Consider the following 18,005-nt stretch of genomic DNA (forward strand, 5'->3'; position numbering starts at 1 on the left):
CTCCGCGGGGCGGGGCGACGCGGAACCCTGGCGGCGGCACCGCGGCAGGAAATCGGGGCTGGGCCCCGCCGGCGCCGGCGCGCGATCCCATCCCAGTCCCCGTCCCAGCCAAGCGATCCTCGGGTCGGGCCATGGACGCAACAGAGCCGGGTAGGCAGTCTGGGATATAGGATCCGAGAAGGGCCTCCCTCAACCATAGCCTACTTCCTAAATCAATGAGGGGCCCCGCCTGTCCCTCTCCGTCCAGGGAGACGGGAGGAGTTCCTGAATGGGAAGGACGCGAGGATCTTCCACTGTAGGGATCCCCAAGCTGAGAGGGGCCCAGTACACCAACCCCTGACCCCCTCCACCTTTGGAGGCTTCACCCCGGATGCCTGGGGGAGGGGGCCCAGGAAGGGGAAGTGGCCGCTTCTGCTTCTGATATTTGTGATGGGGGCAGGGTGTCACGACCGCTGATGGAGAGGGCAACACGGTAGGATCCCCACCCAGCAACTCCATTGCCCAGGGAGGGGGAAACGCTGATCTAGGCCCCCTAGAAGGGGGCGCCTGCAGCAGAAATGTGGCAAGGTCCGATTCTGTTTCCGCCTGTCTTTGTGTCTCTGCTGTGCTTATTGAGCGTCATTTGGTCTTTATGCCTCTTGTAGTTTCAGTCTGCCTGTTTGTTTCTGCTGCAGGCCCTATGCTGGTCTGTCCCACGTGTATTTCCATCTGTCTGGCCTGAGGACCATGTGGTTCTATTGTCAAGCCGGCTCTTTCCCCGGGGAGAGTGTGGCTGTATCTGGGACATCTGTTTTGTCGCTTTGCTTCGGGGCCTGTGCGTGTGTGGGTGTCTAAGTGCCTCTGAGCAGCTGTCTCTGTGTTGGGCTATGCCTTGAGTCCATCTGCCTGCCCTAAGTCGAGTCTCACCCAAGCCAGCTCAGAAACCCACCCCATCCTACATTCTCCGTGGAACCAGAACTCCCTCTCTCTCCCTCTCTCTCCCCACCACCCACCACCCACCTTCCAAACAACCTGACAAGGTGCTGTGGGTGGAGGGAGGCTTCCGTTGGCCCATGTGTGATACTCTCCTCCCCAAGGGCTACCCCCGGCTCCGGAGAACAGGAAGAGGTACAGCGATATTTTCCGGAGCCTGGACAACCTTGAGATCTCACTGGGGAACGTGTGAGTCTGAGGCTGGATCACCCCAAATCCCTAACCATTTAGAAGCCCCTTTAGAAATCTGAAACTTCTGGATCCACTTAACTAATAAGCTGAGATGTCTAAGACAGAGCCCTCAAAACACCTGAGTATCCCAAAACTCAACCCCCGCCCCAATCCACTGGAAATCCCCAAAGTGTTCCTAGGGCCCCCATGTATCCTTTTTGTGATGCTTGTGATTCCTTAAAACATTTGAGATCTTTAAAATCCCACTCTGAACCCCAAAGTTACCTGGGACCCTTCAAATTCTATCTCAAGTCCCATAAAAGAACTTGCCTACTTTCCCCTGGCCCAGAACCCTGTCCCTCAGGATTTCCAGGTACAATAGATGTCACAAAGGTGATATCTTGGACCATCCCCAAACTGCCCTGGAGTCCTCAGCACCCCTAAGTTGGACAGACTGGGTGAAGGGTGGCATCGTGATACGCTTACCTCCCAGGACCCTTGAGATGCTGGCTGCAGACCCGGTACTTTCAGCAGGAGACCCAGAAACTGACAAGACCCCCACAGCCACCTTGGTGAGGGGCGGGATCAAGGGGACAGGGAGGAGGGGGCTTCTGGGAGAAGGGTCTCCAGGGAAGGTGGGGCCCTGCCCTGCTTGTTCCTGAATGCTATCTCCCCCCCTCCCCCGCTCAGACCAATGAAACCAGCAGTTGGAGTGGCCCTTCCCCAGAAGATCCTGCACCCCTTACAGGTAGGGGTCTTTGAGGCCAGGGAAGTGAGGGCAGAGAGGAGTCCTTCCACCACAAACTGCCTGTTCTGTGCACCTGGGACACCACAGTGCACACAATAGATCTGAACCCCTGTCCTCAGGGAGCCTCCAGTCTGGGTGGAGAATCGCTGTAAAATTGCAACCTGGACAAGTGAAAGCAAAGGGGTGTTTGGGGGAGTGATAAGCTGTAGAACAGGGGCCACTGGTCTGAGGGATCAGGGAAGGCTTCCACAGGAGTGTGCAGAGGTCAGAGGTCCATCCATCTGCCCCAGGGGAGGAACTGGACTTGCGGCTCATTCGGACTAAGGGGGGCGTGGATGCAGCCCTGGAGTATGCCAAGACCTGGAGCCGCTATGCCAAGGAGCTACTGGCCTGGACCGAGAAGAGAGCCAGCCATGGTGAGAGCCCCTACTGCTGGGTTTCAAGCCCCAGGCAGTGCCCACACCCTGCCTGACTCAGACCCCTTCTATCTGCTCCTAGAGCTGGAATTTGCCAAAACCATCATGAAGATCGCTGAGGCTGGCAAGGTGTCAATTCACCAACAGGTAGCCATTAGCAACCCGCCCCCACCCCCCAGAGCCCAAGCCCTCAAGAACCCCAGTCAGCCCCCGCCCCCCAAATCCTCAGCATCCTTCTACACCAGCCACCTTCCCCCTTCCCCCAGAGCCACATGCCACTGCAATACATCTACACCCTGTTTCTGGAGCACGACCTCAGTCTGGGAGCCCTGGCCATGGAGACAGTGGCCCAGCAGAAAAGAGACTACTATCAGGTGTGGTGGCCCTTCATCTATCATTCTATCCACCACCTGGGGGGAGGCACCGTCACCGTTACCACCATTTTGCGGATGAGGAAGCCGAGATCCGGGGATGCTGAGGAACTTGCCCAAGGTTACCCAGCAGAGATTCAAACCAGGCTTCCTGTACAATTGCAAAATTTTACCTTTGATAGCCTGTGGGCCATGGGCCAAGGTGTTGGGTACTCTCAGTAATAGAACCTTGGCATCTCTGGGTCCAGGCACAAAGGATGAGGTGACCATTGAGACTCTTTGTGGAGACACTAGAGTGGGGGAGGGCAGGTTTGGGTGAGAAGACCCAGGAGAGAGAGCGCAGACCCAGAAAAGGGCACAAAGGATGAAAAATGCATTGGCCCCAGTGAATGGAAGGACCTAATGACCCTGAAGCAACATCTCAATTCCCTACCCCAGCCCCTGGCTGCCAAACGGACTGAGATTGAGAAGTGGCGGAAGGAGTTCAAGGAGCAATGGATGAAAGAGCAGAAGAGGATGGTAAGGCTCGAGGCAGGGCGGGGACTGGGGGAGAAGATGAAGCGATGACAGTGTCCCTCCTCTGTCCCCAGAACGAGGCAGTGCAGGCACTACGGCGGGCGCAGCTCCAGTACGCGCAGCGCAGCGAGGACTTGCGCGTGCGCTCCCAGGTGTCCCCCGAAGACCCCGCCCCTCAGGCCTCGCCCGCTCTCAACAAGCAGCAGGAGCGGCGGCGGCGCTCGAGAGAGGAGGCCCAGGCCAAGGTGGGAACTCTGCCCTGTGCTCCCCCGTGCTTCGATGCCCACACCATCTCTCTCTCCCACATACTCTCCCTACTTTGGTTTCTCCAGGCCCAGGAGGCTGAGGCGCTGTACCAGGCCTGTGTCCGTGAGGCCAATGCAAGGCAGCAGGACCTGGAGGCTGCCAAGCAGCGAATCGTGTCACACGTGCGCAAGTTGGTGCTGCAAGGGGATGAAGTGCTGAGGCGGGTAAGACCCTAACCCAAAGAAGGCTGCCCGACACCGTCAGTCGCCACCACTAGGCGTCCCCTACTCCGAAACAGCCTCTAGGGCGCCAGGACCCACTCCCTCTCCTTGGACAGCCAGTCCCCGCCCCCCCGCAGATCCCGACTGAACCTCCTCCTCAGCCCCCTTCCAGAGGAGTCTGACCACACCCCTGACTCCAGTGCATGCCCTTGTCCCTAAGAGGCCTCCCACTGCCCAGCTGCAACCCAAGCCTGGACCACGCTGGTGTCGCTCGGTCCCAGACTCCCAGGCTCCGCCCCTCACATACGGTCTCTGCCCCAAAGGTGACCCTAGGATTGTTCCGGCTGCGAGAGGCCCAGGCCGAGCGTGGCCCCCGCGCCTTCGCTGCCTTGGCTGAGTGCTGTGCGCCCTTCGAGCCTGGCCAGCGATATCAGGAGTTCGTGCGGACGATGCAGCCCGACGCGCCACCACCCCCACCACCCGCCTTCTCCTTCCAGGAATTTTCATACAGGTGGATCCTGAGGAGCAGTGTGGGGAGGGAGCCCCAGAGACACATTGCCAAGCTGTTGGCACCATGGGATTGAGTCTTGGGGGATGAAAGACCTCAAAGCCTCAGTACTTAGATTTAGTACCAAAGGTGCTCATTTGGGCCAAGTTGTCCCACTCTTGGGGCGGGGTGGGAATTTGGAATTACTGCACTGGGGGCTACATGATCTTGGGCATAAGAGCTTGCAGATCCAAGTCCTTGGAGTTGGGTCCTAGATGGGATGCCTGGTAATGTCATCCCAGGTCAGTTTCCTGGTTATCAGAGCCCTCAAACCTCTCCTTTCAGTTCCCCTCTGGACACAAGAAAGAAGCTCTCTGACCCCTCACCTCCAAGGCTGGATGAGAGTGGAGCTGATCCAGGCCCTTGGGAGGACACTGGCACAGGCTGGCAAGGTAAGCGCAGTGAGGGGCAGGCGGGAGTGGTGCTAGGACAGGAGGCCATACCTAAGTGACCTGTCCCCTCCTAGGAACTCTGGGCAGTGATGTGGACAGTGTGGGCGGTGGCAGCGAATCTCGGTCCCTGGACTCTCCCACTTCCAGCCCAGGTGGGCCCATCCTCCAGCCCCTGGCCAAGCTCCCATCCTCAATCTCAAACCCATTCTTTGACCTCTGACCTACCCCACACCCCAGACCTATTTTCTCAACTGACCCAATCTCTTGATTCAGCTTCTGGACCAACCCCCAGGTTGCTGACCCATTCCTCAGCCCCTAACCCCAGACCTGTGTGACCACCTTGCTCATCTCTGACCCAGGGGCATCTGTGGGTGGTTTGGGAAGGCTGAAAACTAGAAATGTCTCCTTAGCCTTGGAGCCTCCCCATTACCTCTGTGATCCCCAACCTCTGTGACCCTCTGACTCCAGGCTCTGGCACAAGGCGGCTGGTGAAGGTCTCTTCCATAGGCACAGAATCTTCGGATGACTTTGAGGAGCGAGACCCTGGTGAGGCTAGAAGCAAGCAGGTGGGGGTGGGGTGAGGATGGACTAGGCACCACTGACCCTGTCTCCCTACAGACCTGGGAGATGGGCTGGAGAATGGACCAGGCACCCCCTTCAAAAAATGGACACTTTCCAATGCGGCCCAGACCCACCGGCTGCGGCGGCTGCGGGGCCCAGCCAAGTGCCGAGAGTGCGAGGCTTTCATGGTCAGCGGAACTGAGTGTGAGGAGGTATGGCCCAAGTTGATGACCTAATGACCTCTGCTGACCCCTCTGACCTCAGGCACCTCCCTGGCCTGAGATCCCTAAGTTTTTCTGCCCCTAGGACCTGCCCTGACTTGATAATCTCCTATGAGCCCCCTGTTCCCTGAGGATTCCTATGACCTTCTCTTCCCCCACTGACCCCCAAGACCTCCCTGACTCTGTGACCTTCCCCTCAGTGCTTTCTGACCTGCCACAAGCGCTGCCTGGAGACTCTACTGATCCTCTGCGGACACAGGCGGCTCCCAGCCCGCACCCCCATCTTTGGGGTCAACTTCCTGCAACTGCCCAGGGACTTCCCGGAGGAGGTACCCTTTGTGATCACCAGGTGCACAGCCGAGATAGAACAGCGCGCCCTGGGTGTGCAGGTGCTGCATTGACCCTTGACCCCAACCATCCCCAGTAGTGACCCAGACCTCTTGATGGCTGGATTGCAAGCCAGGTGCCCATTTCCCACCCTGCCCTGCAGGGCATTTATCGAGTCAGCGGGTCCCGGGTCCGAGTGGAACGGCTGTGCCAGGCTTTTGAGAATGGCCGAGCGTTGGTTGACCTGTCGGGGAACTCACCTCATGACATCTCTAGTGTTCTCAAGCGATTCCTCCAGGAGGTGGGTGCTCAGCAGCTCAGGAGTCAGGGGCCGGGTGGGCTCAGGCTGAGGACCCTCTGCAGCCCACCCACACCCATGTCCCCCCTGCCATTCCACCCCCAGCTCACTGACCCCGTGGTCCCCTTCCACCTCTACGACGCCTTCATCTCTCTGGCTAAGACCCTGCATGCAGACCCTGGGCGCGACCCTGGGACCCCCAGCCCCAGCCCTGAGATTATCTGCTCGCTGAAGACCCTCTTGGTGCAGCTGCCTGACTCTAACTACAACACCCTGCGGCACCTGGTGGCCCATCTGTTCAGGTGTGCACTGTCCCTGACCTTGATTCGTGACTTCTGACCAAGGCGCAGATCTGTGACCCCCTTCCCTGGACATGTGACCGCTGACTCCTGACACTGATTTCTGATCTTTGCATGTGTTTTCTGAGCTCTGAAACTTAATATATGACTCCCGACTTTGGGTGCTGACCCCTGACCCACATCGCCAGGCATGTGGCTACTGGTCACATAGACCAGGACCACTTACCCATGATTTGGGCAAGTCGCCACTAGCTTGGCTTGCAGGTGCTGCCAGATGACCAATAACCATACACTCTGTTCCCTAACCTTTCTCTTCACACTGTCCCCAGGGTAGCTGCACAGTTTGAGGAGAACAAGATGTCTGCCAACAACCTGGGCATTGTGTTTGGGCCAACACTGCTGCGGCCACCGGATGGTCCAGGAGCAGCCTGCGCCGGTCCTGTCACCTGCCTGCTGGACTCTGGGCACCAGGCCCAGCTTATTGAGTTCCTCATTGTGCACTATGAGAAGATCTTCGGGATTGACGAGCTCCCCCTGACCACTGAGCCCCTGCCCCGAGACCCCAGCCCACCTCCTGGTGCCCTCCCAACCAACACTCAGCCATCATACCCACAACTTGTCCTGGACCCCCTGCCCCTATCCCTAACCTCAGACCCCAACCCAGCCCCCATGCCCCTTAGTGCCCTGGAAGAGCATCCCGAGGCCACGCTCCCAGAGGTAGGAACCCACTGGGCCCATAGACATGGGGAGGACTTTCTTTCCCTCTAATCCTCTCACTTTCTCTCCTGTCTTCTTCCTTTGCCTTTAAAGTTTTTCTACTTCATTCCTTCCCTCCATCCTTTCCTTATGTAACTTGAACTCATTCTGAAAAGAAAGGTAAGGAATGCACCAGTGGGAAATGATGGAGTAACAACAGGGTACAATTTTGCAGAGATACTAACATGAGTACCATTCTTCCTTCAATGGAATGTTTACTGACCACCTACTATGTGTCAGGCATTGTTCTAGGCATTATAGATACATCAGTGAGCAAAATATTCAAAGACCCCATCCTCTTGGTTGTCTGCATTCTAGTGGGGAAGAAACCAACCATAAACAAGAAATATGATACAAAGTCAGTTATTTATATGAGGGTGTTACAAGGTGATGAATACTAGGGGAAAAAAGAAAAGAGTAGCATAAAATAAGGGACATCAAAGGCACCAAGGTGAGAGGTAGTGGGCAGTTTGATGCTATGGGTGGGTCTCATGGAGAAGATGGGTTTGAGCAAGGACTGGAAGAATAGGAGGGGAGAGTAAGCCAGGTGGAGATCAGGAAAAGGGTGTTCCAGGCAAAGGAAACAGCCAGTACAAAGACTCTGAGGTGAAACCATGTCTGGCCGTGTTCAGGGCACAGCTCCACATTGTAACGGATAAGTGAGAGGAAGATGGTTGGGAGTGAGGCCAAGGAGGGGTGTGCAAGCCTCCAATTACTTCATGCCTACAATGCACGGCACTTGCATAGTAAGTGCCCTAAGAGGTAAATACTGTTAGTGAAAACCATTTATAAATGAGACTTCTGTGGGAGGCTTCCTGCTAAACTCATCATTCCTAAAAGCTTGGATCTCCCATACAGCACCCCAAAGTGGGAAAGGGGCTTCTGGTAAGGTATGGAACTCTGAGAACTAGAATACCTCAGAAATTGCTTGGGACACAGAGAGAATTCCAACTGCTCTTAGCATTTAGCTAAAGGATAGATTAAAAGAAAAGCTAGAAAGCAGACCTAAAATTACAGAAGGTAGAGCAGGATGGGGACCAGTAGTTAACCTCTTCCTAATACAGAGATGGCTGTCACTTTCCAGGCTGGCCCTCTGCTGAACAAAGGCATCCCTGCCCTCACCGAGCCCACAATTGAAGTTAATGACACTGTTCTTCGGCGGGGGGCGGAGGGTGGCAAGCATTACACTCTTAGGGGCATCATTTCTCCTAGATACCAAAACTGCAAAGGAACTTTTACATGTCCAAGTGTACTGAAGAACTGAAATTTTATTGCTAGGGGTCTCATTCTTAGGTTTCTCCCTGCAGATTCCAACTTTGCAGTGTGACCAGGGAGAGGAAGTAGCCAAAGACACCAAAGACGAGGGAGGGGAAGGTGAGTGTGTTGGGGGGTAGCCCAGGGGTTCTGGGGTTGCCCCTTCCCTGGCGTAGTTTGGCTGAGTGATGACAACAGGGTAAGGGGCATCCAGAGGACTTAAGGGTGCTCAGCATTGACCACTCCATCCTACAGTGTCCAGCCAAGGCCTCCAGGACTCACCCCTAGGGACACAGTCCCGTGGCCACTTCAGCCGCCAGCCAGTGAAGTATCCCCGGGGGGGCGTGCGGCCTGTCACCCACCAGCTGTCGGGCTTGGCCCTGGTGGCTTCCAAATTGTGCGAGGAGACCCCTGTCACATCAGTGCCCCAAGGTAGCTTGCGGAGACGAGGACCCAGCCCTGCTGCCACCTCCTGTGAGGGCAGCCCTCTTCGACGTGCCCCGCTACCCAAGCATTTTGAGATCACTCAGGAAACAGCCCGGCTACTCTCCAAGCTGCACAGTGAGTCTGTGCCCAAGGCCACCTGCTGCCCAGACCCTCAACCTGAGGAAGCCGAGGACCATCTCTGACCATTCCAGCACTTTGACCAAGAAGCCCAAGATTGAGAAGATGGACCAGGGATTCAATGTTGGGTTGTCTGGAGAGTTCCTATGGGGAAAGACTACACCGCCTAGGGGAGAACTAAAACCCTTTTGGGGGCAATGTATAGGATTCCCTCACTAGACACAGGTCAGTGTCGAGCATCAGGGCCACTCAGGTTCAGAGGTCATTCAGGTTCAATACTCAGGGTCAATACAGGTCATGAGATCGTTGAGGTCCACTCTAGTCTCTGACCCCTGGGACAGAGGTGCTTTTGGCTAATTTGATTGTGGCCACTCCCCCATCTCTGTGCCTCATTAGTTGATCCCGAGTGACCAGCTCTTGCAGAGTGTGGGCAACCCAGACTCCACCCACTCACAGGAATCCTGGTAGTCCCTGGGGTCCTGTGGCCTTTGAATAAACTGTGTCCTTTATACCCTTGAGCGTCTTTCTTTGCCAGAGGGTGACAAGAGAGAGGTTGGCGAGGGCAACATCCAAGCGCCTCATTTACCCACCAGGGAAAGCAAATCCCCCATTTTTTCATTTCAGAACACTCTTGAGCACCTCCAAGCAGTAGAGGCTGGGCTTGGGCACCTGGCTGAGTCACACCAGGCCAGCCCTCCCAGAGTTCTGCGTCCCCATAATCAAACAAATATAACAAAGTGCAGATAACCGGGACAATAGGGCTGTGTGCTCTGGGCCGTGGGAGTCCAGGGCCGCCACAGGCGTGGGCCAGGCAGAGAACAGCACTGCTGGGGGCGGGATTTCGAGAAACTGGAGTGCGGCCGGACAGTCAGCTGAGGCCAGAGAGGTCCGCGGTTGCTCTGAGCCGGCAAAGCTGAGGCGGGGCAGGGGTCCGGGCGGTGGGAGCCGGGTCGGATCAGGGCGTGGCTTGGAACTCGGCGACGGATTGGACGCGAGGGAGCCGGCGGGGTGGGGACGGGGCGGGGGCGCGGACCCTGAGACCACCCGGAGGTGGGCCCCAGCGGCACCAGGTCACGGCGGGAATTCTCGGGCAGCGAGTGACTCAGCCCCGCGAAGGCCCAAAACTGCGGGCACGTGAGGTGTGCCGGGACTGGGGGTGGGGGTCCCGCGCCGGAAGTGGAGAGGGGCGACTGAGGGGCCGCGAAGCGGAGAGGAAATGAGGGATCTGCGGTTCCGGGAGACCCTGTCCTCGCTGCGCAGCGGAAGCTGGGCTGCCTCAGGTGTTGGGGACAGGGCGGGGCACACCTAGGTAGTGGGGGCGGGGCACCGCGGCTGGGGCGGAGCGGTGGGACCCCGCCTCCCGCGCTCTTTCGGTCGCTAGTGCCCAGCGCTGCCAGACTCTCCTCTGCTCCCGCCGTGGTCTCCTGGCCATGGGTCTCGGGCTCGAGGCCGCCCCATCTGCGGCGTGACGGGCGGCCCAGGTGAGGCCAGCATGGACCCTGGAGGGAGGGCGCGGGGACCCGGGAGGGCGCGGCACGTGTCTGCGGGCCCGGGAGCCGCCCCCTCTTCTCCCTCCTGCTCCTCCCCCAGCCTGGGAGCTCCAGGTGGCCCCGCCAGCTGTAGCCTTCCCGACCTCCCCTTTTGTCCCAGAGGCCGCCAGGGTCCCACCCGGAACGTCCTGGTGTCCCGCCCGCTTCGGGAACACTCGCGCCCAAAGCCGCCGGCCAAGTTATGGGGCTGCCTTACTGCCCCATCTAACAGCCGGGTTCACCTCCATGCCCCAGCACCGACCGCCAAGCAATGGCCCCACCCTGTGCGCACACGCCCCCTGGGCTTTGCTCCCTGCGCTAATCCCAGCACCAAACTGACCCGCCCTTGCCTACTTTCACAGCTCACGCCCCTTTGTCCTACCCTAACTGCTCCCGCCCCCAATAGAGATTGTTTACAGATTGGCACTGCGTGGGCAAATGAGATTTGTTTTGCTTCTTTAATTAAAAAAGCAAAAAACAGGAGTTCCTGTCGTGGTGCGGTGGAAACAAATTCGACTAGGAACCATGAGGTTGCTGGTTCGATCCCTGGCCTGGCTCAGTGGGTTAAGGATTCAGCGTTGCCGTGAGCTGTGGTGTAGGTGGCAGACGCGGCTCAGATCCCACGTTGCTATGGCTGTGGTATACAGCTCCGATTAGACCCTAGCCTGGGAACCTCCATGTGCCCTGGGTGTGGCCCTAAAAAAGACAAAAGACAAAAAAAAAAAAAAGCAAGCAGTCGTTTGATTTGGGATATATCTTTATAAGAATCTTATTAGTAATTAGGCAAGGGCTGCCCAACCTCACCCCACAACTCATGGTCACCCTTGTCCCCATCACTGCCACTTTGCCCTGAAGGATCTGAGTTTGATACCCTTGACCTTCCTATCTTAACTCTTCTGACTGCTCTTCCCTCCTGTGTCCTTCCAACAAAGACTGCCTGTACTGATCTTTCCCTCTCTGCCCCCAGATGGTCACCATGGGCCAGTGCTACTACAATGAGACCATCGGCTTCTTCTATAACAACAGCGGCAAGGAGCTTAGCTCCCACTGGCGGCCTAAAGATGTGGTTGTGGTGGCACTGGGGCTGACTGTCAGTGTGCTGGTTCTGCTGACCAACCTGCTAGTCATCGCAGCCATCGCCTCCAACCGCCGTTTCCACCAGCCTATTTACTACCTGCTGGGCAACCTGGCTGCAGCCGACCTCTTTGCAGGTGTAGCCTACCTCTTCCTCATGTTCCACACAGGCCCACGCACAGCCCGGCTCTCACTTCAGGGCTGGTTCTTGCGGCAGGGCCTGTTGGATACAAGCCTGACGGCATCTGTGGCTACACTTCTGGCCATTGCTGTGGAGCGTCACCGAAGTGTGATGGCCGTGCAGCTGCATAGCCGCCTACCACGAGGCCGGGTCATCATGCTCATCGTGGGCGTGTGGGTGGCTGCACTGGGCCTAGGGCTGCTGCCTGCCCACTCCTGGCACTGCCTCTGTGCCCTGGACCGCTGCTCACGCATGGCCCCCTTGCTCAGCCGCTCCTACCTGGCCGTCTGGGCCCTGTCCAGCTTGCTTGTCTTCCTGCTCATGGTGGCTGTCTACACTCGCATTTTCTTCTATGTGAGGCGGCGGGTGCAACGCATGGCAGAGCATGTCAGCTGCCATCCCCGCTACCGTGAAACCACACTCAGCCTGGTCAAGACTGTTGTCATCATTCTGGGTAAGTGGCACCCTGCTTCCCCCCAACTCCTGCAAGACTTCATAGAGCATGATGTGAGGGGTGTCCTCCAAGGAGGTGATACCTGAGTAGAGACCTGAATGCTGGGGAAGGGAAGAGTTCCAGGCAGAGGAACAGAAGGTGAGAGCCCCCCAAATAGGACCAACCCAGCACTTCTAAAGAGGGGAGAAGCCCACGTGACCGGTCTTCAGCACAGCCTCGAAGGGCACAGATAGAAGTCAGATTTTTTTCTGAGTTCCATGGGAAGCCATTAAGAGTTCTTAGCCTGGAGTTCCTGTCATGGGACAGCAGAAACAAATCCAACTAGGAACCATGAGGTTGTAGGTTCAATCCCGTGCCTTGCTCAGTGGCCTCACCAGGTTAAGGATCCAGCGTTGCCATGAGCTGTGGTGTAGGTCACAGACACAGCTCGGATCTGGCGTTGCTGTGGCTGTGGTGTAGGCTGGCATTTGTAGCTCCGATTAGACCCTTAGCCTTGGACCCTCCATATGCTGCAGGTGTAGCCCTAAAAAGCAAAAAAAAAAAAAAAAAAAAGGAGTTCTTAGCTAGCAGTAATGAGGCCAATCTGGCTGCTGAATGTAGAATAGTCTGGGTCGAGGAGGCACACACACCACCCTCAAGGGACAAAAAACAGCTCTTGGCCAACCATTCCTTTAATCCCACCAAGTAAAGGGCTGGTCCCATAGTGACATGCTTTCTCCCAGAGAATAAATCTCCATGTAGAAACATCCAGGGTCTTGTCCACCATGCACCAAATCAGAGAAAGATATCCCCTCTTAGTTCTGCCTCAGCCCTCTGCACAGGAAGCGAGACAGGCAGCTTTTCCCTACAAGTTGCACAACTGTCGCCCCAGCTCTATAGACCGCCCCCAGCTCTAAGCTGTTGCAACAGCTGGCCCTGCTCATGTCAGGATCCATCCCACAGGAGCATTCGTCATCTGCTGGACGCCGGGCCAGGTTGTGCTTCTCCTGGATGGTCTGGGCTGCAAGTCTTGCAACGTCTTGGCTGTGGAGAAGTATTTCCTACTCTTAGCAGAGGCCAACTCACTGGTCAACGCCGTGGTGTACTCATGCCGTGATGCTGAGATGCGCCGCACCTTCCGCCGCCTCCTCTGCTGTCTGTGCCTCCGCCAGTCTGACCACAAGTCTGTTCGCTACACACCCTCTACCCAGACAGGCACAAGCACTCGCATCATGCTTCCTGAGAATGGCCATCCCCTGATGGACTCCACCCTTTAGCTAACCTTGGACTTCGGCAGGATAGAGCAAATGCCAGATCGCTGCCCCTGGCCACCTGTGGCTGCACCTGGCTCTACCCAATCTGCAGGCCAGACCTAAGGCAGACCCTCAGTCTGTCATGGCACGAAACCACTGCCTGTCCCACCCAGACCCGCAACTGGGCCTGTCTTAGGCCTAGAGATTGGGGTCATGTAAGCACCCAGGAAAGAGTTGAATGGGTGCAGGAATCTGGCCCTTCAGTCATCTCAGGCTGTAGGGCTTTTTAACAGACACTTTTCTGTTTTTACCACACATCCCTGGTAAACTCTGTGGACTGCTTCCTTGTCCATGGTGGTGTGGGTAATAAAGGTAGGAGAGATGAGGACTCTCCCAGGCCACGCTGCCCAGTGCAACAAGGTAATAAGAATGGACTGCAGGTGCCCCATCTGCCTGAGGCTGGTGGTTTAGGGGGCACAGACTGTGGAGTGGTGAGTGTGATCTGGGAAATGTTTAAGACCCCTCACAGCCTCCAGGGGGTCTTGCCTATTCCCATTAGAATTGAGGAGGTCTATGAAGGGAGTAAAAGAGTAAATCTTTCTTTCTGCTCTGAAGTCTCCCAAGCATTTTCTGTTGTCAACTTGGTTTTACTGTTCCTGTGTCCCAGAATTTTTCCCCTCAGGACAGGCTGAGCTGGGATCCTTCAACATGGTGTCTTCTTGGCTTAGTTCTCATTCCCCTTTAGTCTCTGCATGGCTGTTGCTCTACCTCTCTGGTTGGAATCTTGCATCTGTTCCCTCTGTCTCTTCCACTTGTTCCCCTGCCTTCATCTTGTCTCCATCCTCTGGAGCCCAGAGTGGTTTCTGGCCCATGTGAACTCTCTCTGTTCTGCCTGCCCCTTTATCTGAGTGCAGATTGTTAAAGAGTCAGGTGAGCCCATCCCATTGCCCACTCCACCACCTACATTCACACCTGTGGGCTAGTAGTGGGGTCCATGGACCAGTGTGCAAGATTTTAGAGTCGCCATTTCTCAAGCTCCTCTGATGTGCCTGGTACACCGATAAGCATTTTATGTGCATTATTTAATCACAACCTGCATCTTCTGGCATAGGTATTATATATTTTTTCAAGTGACAACAGTGGCTCAGAGAAGTTGAGATCTGGCTTGTGGTTACATAGCTTCGAAAGGGCACAGAGATGCATCAAGGGACTAGAGAGGGCCCTGGGGAAAGGATTTAAGTCCAGATTTGGTCACAAGCTCAGCCTGGCTTTCCGCACTTCACCCCAAAGCTTCAGATGTGCCGGACCTACATCAAGCCCCCTCTCAGATGCTTATAGAGGCACTCTGCTAGGCACAGAGTAAATCAGGATCTAAATTCTCTGCTCCCACACCTAGCCAGAATTTTAACACAAGCCTCCCATTAGAGGCCAAATTCTTAAACTACTAAAGCATGCATTGCCAAAGAATCAAAAACATGTTATTCTCTCTATATTAAATTGGGCTGGGTTTCCCTTTAGGAAAACCCCCTGCCCTACAGTAGCTCTGTGAGGAGACAAGAATGAAGTGGGGGGAGTTCCCATCTTGGCTCAGTTGTTAACGAATCCAAGTAGGAAGCATGAGGTTGTGGGTTTGATCCCTGGCCTCACTCAGTGGGTTAAGGTTCTGGCGTTGCTGTGAGCTGTGGTGTAGGTCGCAGACGTGGCTCAGATACCATGTTGCTATAGCTCTCGCGTAGGCTGGTGGCTACAGCTCCGATTAGACCCTTAGCCTGGGAACCTTATGCCGCAGGTGTGGCCCTAGAAAAGGCAAAAAAAAAAAAAAAGAAAGAAAAAATGAACTGGGGTCAAGGTAGGAAGCCTGGCTTCTTGGGCCTGGGCCCTGAATCTCCAGAAGAAATGACCCAGTCCAGCACTTTCCACCATGTGGATGGACACACACCTGTGAAAGACACAGTCCTTGTCTCCATGGAGCTCTGGGCCTGTTGGACAGAAGTATCACTTTGAGTGCCAAGACAGCCAAGCACTTCCTATGGGGTGGGAGCCCCGTGGTCTTCAAAGCTTACCTGTTTCACCTGCTCTGAGTTGGCTGCTCTTGCATCAGAATCTTTGAACCTGAACTCCCCTGGTTTCCTTTGAGATCCTGTCCCATCAGTTTTTTTTCTTCTCTTGTAGGTCTCTCCTCTCCACCAGATGACTTCAAGTTTTTGTCTCATATAGTCCCTGAAGCTTTCAACCTCTCCTCCAACCACTGTTCTGTGACAGATGCTAAAATTATCTACTACTTTTCAGGCCTCCTGTGTGGTTCTGCACTAGTGGCTGACCTTTTGTACAAGGTACCAGCTCTCCATGCTCCCCACATGTTCGAGTACTTCATGTCACTGGGGCCAAGTGTCCGGTTTCCTTTTTAGGGAGCTTACTGTATTGTTCTTATACTAGTCCACATCAGTCATTTCTAGTCCCTTTGGAGTGCCCAAATCCATTCATACCGTTTGGAGTTTGCATTTCCTCTCCAACAGCAATAGGAAGAATATGGACCCTGTCTTGAAGGGTTCCCAGGAAGTTGAGGTCCTTTTATGAGCCTGCATCTGGACTCTGTCTTCAGAGCAAACAGGCTCTAGGAGGTCCTGTGTCTTTGGAGAAATTATTTATGCCTGATCTGTTCCTTTTCTCTTGCACAAGAATCCTTCCCTGATGCCAGAAGTCCTAACAACTAAAAACAAAGGCCTGTGAAGATTCCCTCTGATTTGGGGTACATCCAAGTGTAGGTCATCAGAAAGCATCCTTCATGTGCTAGTAGAATATGCTGTAGAGCAAAAGAATGAACAAATAAGTGAGGTCACTCTTAAGCTGGACCTTGGAAGATGAATAGAATTGACTTTTGCAGCTGAGAACATGACTCAGTTCTAACCTCCCAGTCACCTTCATCATACCCGTTCCCATGCCCACCCCCAACCAATGGAAAATGGAACACTAGGGGCAGGGGAGGGGGAGCTAGGAGGCCAGGAGCCCAAGTGACCCACCTGATGGGACTGAGGCTGAGGGGAGCATTAGCTGACTGAGGAGGTATCTGGGGCTCAGGGCTTCTGAAGATGAATGAGGGGTGTTGATGGGGCTCTGAGAGGAATGGCGGGTGCAGTCTGAGAAGGAAGGGGTGTCTTGGAGGAAGAGGGGGTGGTCTGAGAAATTGACTCTAAGATGTGTAGATCCGTGAGGAGTGAGGTACTCTGAGACATGGCAGCCTGTGAGGAAGAGTTGGGGGAGAGGGGCGCCCTGAGAAGTGAGGTCCCCAAGGAGTAGGGGCTCTGAGGAGAGTTGAGAGTCTCTGGGATGTTGGGGCTCTCTGGGAAAGGAGGGCTCTCAGGAGCTGCGGGGGTTGTGAGAAGTGTCTCTGAGCAGGAATGGTTGCTCTGAGGGAGTATGGGAGGCAGAGATGTGGGAAGTGGGAGGGTCTCTGAGGAAGAGCAAAGCCAACGTTGCGCTCTCCCGGCCTGGAGGAAGGTGGGAGTGGAAAGCGCCGTTGCCTTGGCAACCCCCCAACAATGTCCTGGGTGGTTGAGAGGGGCAGTTAGGGGAGTACTCGTGGGCGGGGCGCGACAGCTTGGCCCGCGGCTGTTGGCTGACGGCGATGGTAGGGCGGGTCCCTGGGGTGGGGCGCCGTCGCCGGGCTGGCGGCGGTTGGCTGGAGGCGGCGGTGGGCGGGGCCCAAGCGCGCGCGCGCGGCTCACAGACAGCAGCAGTTGGATAGGGCTCCCGCGCGAGCTCTCTAGGCTCGGCGGCTACTGGTTAGGCGCCGGCCCGGCCCCGCCGCTCATGGACGCCCAGCAGCACCCCTCGCACCCCCCGCCGCCGCCCTCCGCCCCGCGCCGCCCGCCGCCCTCGCCCCCGCCGGACTCCGACACGGCCGATGTCCTGCAACAGATCATGGCCATCACCGACCAGAGCCTGGACGAGGCGCAGGCCAGGTGCTGCGCGGGCTGGGCGGGAGTCACCTAAAGTCGCTTATTGAGGGGGCGGGCGGAAGGGCTAGGGCTGGGATGGCTGGGGCCGTGAGGGGTGAGGAGGGTGCAGCGTGAGAGATGGGGTGAGTCTCTGGGCGTAGAGAGGGAGGGCACATGTGGAGGGGGGAGGGCTTGAGGAGGACGGAAAGGTCCTTTGGCTCTGAGGCCAAAGGGATGTACCCGGTTAAAATGAAACGGATTGAAAGGGAGCTTATGGAGCTAAGCAGTGGGTGATGGGTTTTAGGCGCTTGTCTTGGGGCGAGGGGGAGTTTGTGGATGGAAAGTTTATGGAATGTAAGGGGGAAGAGGAGTGTTGGGGAGGGAGTGTTAGGGCTAAGAAATGGGCGCACATGCGATTTGTGAAGGATGAACGAGGAAATGGATCAGTGGGATTTATGAGGATGGAAAGTTTGGGAGGTTAGGTAATGGAGAATGAGTTGTGGGAAATGGATTCAGGAATGAAGAGATGAGGTGATTTGGTGTGGGAACCACCCAAAACAAAAGTTAGTGGGGGAAATGGAGGACCCCTTTTTTTTTATTAATTTGGCAAATATTAATTAGACCCTAAGTGCAGGGCACCAAGCTGGATGCTGACATAGTCACTGCTCTCAAGCTCATGGTTTGAGGAAGAAAAAGTAAGTAGCAAAAATAAGTGTA

At 55.9% G+C, this 18,005-nt stretch overlaps 3 protein-coding genes across 6 annotated transcripts in view; all 3 read left to right on the top strand.

Moving 5' to 3' along the window:
- On the top strand, positions 1-9,391 carry GMIP (GEM interacting protein). Of its 2 annotated transcripts, none has more exons than XM_047776425.1 (21): positions 1-150; positions 1,077-1,161; positions 1,637-1,715; positions 1,834-1,891; positions 2,182-2,307; positions 2,390-2,454; positions 2,574-2,681; positions 3,117-3,197; positions 3,269-3,439; positions 3,527-3,664; positions 3,985-4,172; positions 4,494-4,600; positions 4,675-4,752; positions 5,069-5,146; positions 5,219-5,373; positions 5,583-5,771; positions 5,873-6,010; positions 6,113-6,309; positions 6,636-7,023; positions 8,370-8,436; positions 8,572-9,391. In XM_047776425.1, exons 1-21 carry the CDS (start codon positions 132-134, stop codon positions 8,943-8,945), a joined length of 2,889 nt encoding a protein of 962 aa, XP_047632381.1. In that variant the 5' UTR covers positions 1-131; the 3' UTR covers positions 8,946-9,391. The 2 variants fall into 2 exon arrangements, with proteins under 2 accessions (XP_047632381.1, XP_047632383.1); XM_047776427.1 differs by lacking the exon at positions 1-150 and adding an exon at positions 190-472.
- Positions 9,392-9,762: 371 nt separating this feature from the next.
- On the top strand, positions 9,763-13,964 carry LPAR2 (lysophosphatidic acid receptor 2). Of its 3 annotated transcripts, none has more exons than XM_047776429.1 (3): positions 9,763-10,019; positions 11,377-12,118; positions 13,061-13,964. In XM_047776429.1, the coding sequence occupies exons 2-3, from the start codon at positions 11,377-11,379 to the stop codon at positions 13,372-13,374; spliced, it is 1,056 nt and encodes a 351-aa protein (XP_047632385.1). In that variant the 5' UTR covers positions 9,763-10,019; the 3' UTR covers positions 13,375-13,964. The 3 variants fall into 3 exon arrangements, with proteins under 3 accessions (XP_047632385.1, XP_047632386.1, XP_047632384.1); XM_047776430.1 differs by lacking the exon at positions 9,763-10,019 and adding an exon at positions 10,038-10,160; XM_047776428.1 differs by lacking the exon at positions 9,763-10,019 and adding an exon at positions 10,172-10,361.
- Positions 13,965-17,160: 3,196 nt separating this feature from the next.
- Positions 17,161-18,005, top strand: part of PBX4 (PBX homeobox 4) — a 59,030-nt gene continuing 58,185 nt past the window's right edge. The window contains exon 1 of the mRNA XM_047776431.1: positions 17,161-17,312. Coding sequence (XP_047632387.1) covers positions 17,161-17,312 — 152 coding nt within the window. The remainder of the gene's footprint in view (positions 17,313-18,005) is intronic.

This window comes from Phacochoerus africanus, chromosome 4 (assembly GCF_016906955.1).
Source record: "Phacochoerus africanus isolate WHEZ1 chromosome 4, ROS_Pafr_v1, whole genome shotgun sequence".
Taxonomy (NCBI): Eukaryota; Metazoa; Chordata; class Mammalia; order Artiodactyla; family Suidae; genus Phacochoerus; species Phacochoerus africanus.

Coding starts and splice junctions, on each gene's coding strand:
- GMIP (XM_047776425.1), top strand. Junction 2,682..3,116: donor AGAAAAGAGACTACTATCAG/GTGTGGTGGCCC, acceptor TCCCTACCCCAG/CCCCTGGCTGCCAAACGGAC. Junction 5,374..5,582: donor GCGGAACTGAGTGTGAGGAG/GTATGGCCCAAG, acceptor CCTTCCCCTCAG/TGCTTTCTGACCTGCCACAA.
- LPAR2 (XM_047776429.1), top strand. CDS start 11,377: ATGGTCACCATGGGCCAGTGCTACTACAATGAGACCATCGGCTTCTTC. Junction 12,119..13,060: donor GACTGTTGTCATCATTCTGG/GTAAGTGGCACC, acceptor TCCATCCCACAG/GAGCATTCGTCATCTGCTGG.